The 2,500-nt window shown below is 43.9% G+C and overlaps 1 protein-coding gene across 1 annotated transcript in view; it reads right to left on the bottom strand.

The window, feature by feature from the left end:
- The window catches only part of rab3ip (RAB3A interacting protein (rabin3)), a gene marked incomplete at its 5' end in the record, with an annotated part of 10,050 nt that extends 7,555 nt beyond the window's left edge, over positions 1 to 2,495 (bottom strand). The window contains 2 exons of the mRNA XM_078281936.1: positions 450 to 578; positions 2,289 to 2,495. Of these exons, the coding sequence (XP_078138062.1) occupies positions 450 to 578; positions 2,289 to 2,495 (336 nt within the window). The remainder of the gene's footprint in view (positions 1 to 449; positions 579 to 2,288) is intronic.
- Positions 2,496 to 2,500: the final 5 nt, after the last annotated feature.

The following is a 2,500-nucleotide window of genomic DNA, read 5'->3' as shown; positions in this document are numbered from 1 at the left end:
GAACAGAACAGAGGACAGTAGAATAGAATAGAACAGAGTAGACCAGAACAGAGGACAGTAGAATAGAATAGAACAGAGTAGACCAGAACAGAGGACAGTAGAATAGAATAGAACAGAGTAGAACAGAAGAGAGGACAGTAGAATAGAATAGAACAGAGTAGAACAGAAGAGAGGACAGTAGAATAGAATAGAACAGAGTAGAACAGAAGAGAGGACAGTAGAATAGAATAGAACAGAGTAGAACAGAACAGAGGACAGTAGAATAGAATAGAACAGAGTAGACCAGAACAATCTGTTCACCAACATGTTCAATGTCAGTTTTCATTCAAATGACTGGTCAAACTGGTCCAGCTGCATCTGATCTTGGTGAGTAGATTCTATTCTGGTCTTCATGTTAAACCTCAGTGGAATAAGTAAAGTAGAGTAGAGTAAAGTAAAGGCGGCGGCACCTCGCTCTTGCTGAAGCTCAGGCAGGGGAAGATGTCTTCTCGGTAAACTCTGTCCAGGAAGCTGCAGCTCCTGTCCAGCGTCGGCTCCTCCCGCCACGCCTTGAACTCCCCGAACAGCTGACCGTCCACCTGCCAATCACAACGCTCCGTTCAGTCACATGACCGAAAACCTGCTCTGACATCCTGGTTCCTTCGTGTCGTGTTTCAGTCCGAAGAGCGGCTGATGAAGAGTTTAGAGCCAACATGCAGGGACGTGTCGCTCTGCTGCGTCTCCTCAGTATGGAAACATATAACTTATAACACATAACATATAACTCACAAAGATAAATAAAGAACTAAAATAGAATCCACTTCTAAATAGGAAAACAGAAGTTAAGAAGATAATAAAAAAGCGTAGGAACATAATATTGTAGCGGAGGTTCCTGCACAGTGACGCGTTTGGAGAAAATCCCCCAGATTTCCCAGTCTGGATTACAGCCTCAAACCTCCAGGATATTCCAGAAATTACCAAAATTAACAAATGAGCTCGCAGGAAGCAGCGTTTGATAGAGTAGAATAGAATTAGTAGAACAAAACAGAGTAGAATAGAATAGAGTAGAAAAGAATAGAGGATAGTAGAATAGAATAGAATACTATTATTCTATTAGTATAGTAGAATAGAACAGACCAGTGGTTTTCAAACTGCTTTTCAGGCCCATTGTTCCTAAATGCTCAGACTCTGGGACCCAAAGTGAAAGTAAAGGGATAACACAAATATTATTCAAGTGCAAATTCAATTTTATTGCAATTAATTTCCAAAACGTTTCCATACCTTCATACTGTATAAAAATAAATAAATAATAAATACATGAAGCAACTTTTACAAATGCTATGACACTGAAAATGTATTTTACTGTAGAATAGGGTTTTAAGAATATCTTCTTTTAAAGTAACACTTCAATTTATTTAGAACTTTTAAAGTGCAAAACTTAGCAAATAAAAAGGCTGTGAACACAGATGTAGTAATAATCATAAATCACGTCAACAGCGTAATGTCTTCACCGACTGTCAGGTTATATGGACGGCTGTCGAGTTTAAGTTTAAACTCCGCCATTAACGTTGTTTGCTTTTGCAGATTAGCTGGTAACTTGGTTGCTAGCGGGAGACAGAAAGTAGTTTGATGTAAAGATAGAGAGTACGCCCCCTGTGGGCAGCAGGGGGGGCTGCAGGGAACAGCTGCAGTTTACTGAGAGAAGGCTACAGCTGACAACAGTTGGTTTATATTTTTCATTGGTGACGCCAGACTTTGAAAAACACTGGAATAGAGGACAGTACAGTAGAACAGAGTACAGTGGAACAGAGTGGAACACAACACAGTAGAATAGAACAGGATAGAGTAGAATATAAGAATAGAGTGGAACAGAACAGAGTACAGTAGAATAGAATAGAGTTGTTTCAGTAACTTTATGGCTTCTTTACTTGCGGTTTTTGGAACTGTGCAGCTTCTGTTGTTCAGCAGGAGGCTGAACGGAGCTGCTAGCTAACTCTCTCTGTGTTAAATGGACTTAACTTCACCAGTGTTTCTACTCTGGTTTCTACTGACAGGAGGGTGAGTGCAGGAATGACCCGCCAGCGTCACATGACGTCACCGTTTGTGACTGACGGCACACAGAAAGGGTCAAAAAGGTTGTTGCAGCTACTGGAGAAGCTCAAACTGCTTAATGACCGATAAGAGGGATCGTTAGTGTGGTCAATTATCCATTCTGGTGAATTAGGCGAGTTGGAACCGGGACTAAAGTGGAACCGGTCCTCGATACCCAACCCTAGTGTGTGTGTGTGTGTGTGTGTGCACGCTCCTACCTCCCTGCAGTCCCGGACGATGGGCTGGGTGGCGGAGGGGTCGGCCTGGCCGCCCAGCACGGCCGAGGAGGTGCTCTTGTTCCGGCCGTGGCCCTTCCTGAAGGGAGCCTTCACCCCCCCGCCCCCCGCCGAGGGGAGGTCCCCCACCGGGGAGGAGGGGGAGGAGAGGACCAACGTCTTCAGAGCCAGGACCTCCGCCTGGAGAACATCGA

The sequence above is a fragment of the Centroberyx gerrardi genome, chromosome 24 (assembly GCF_048128805.1).
Source record: "Centroberyx gerrardi isolate f3 chromosome 24, fCenGer3.hap1.cur.20231027, whole genome shotgun sequence".
NCBI lineage: Eukaryota > Metazoa > Chordata > Actinopteri > Beryciformes > Berycidae > Centroberyx > Centroberyx gerrardi.
The sequence above is the reverse complement of the archived record's forward strand: the minus strand, read 5'-3'. Positions and strand labels throughout refer to the sequence as shown.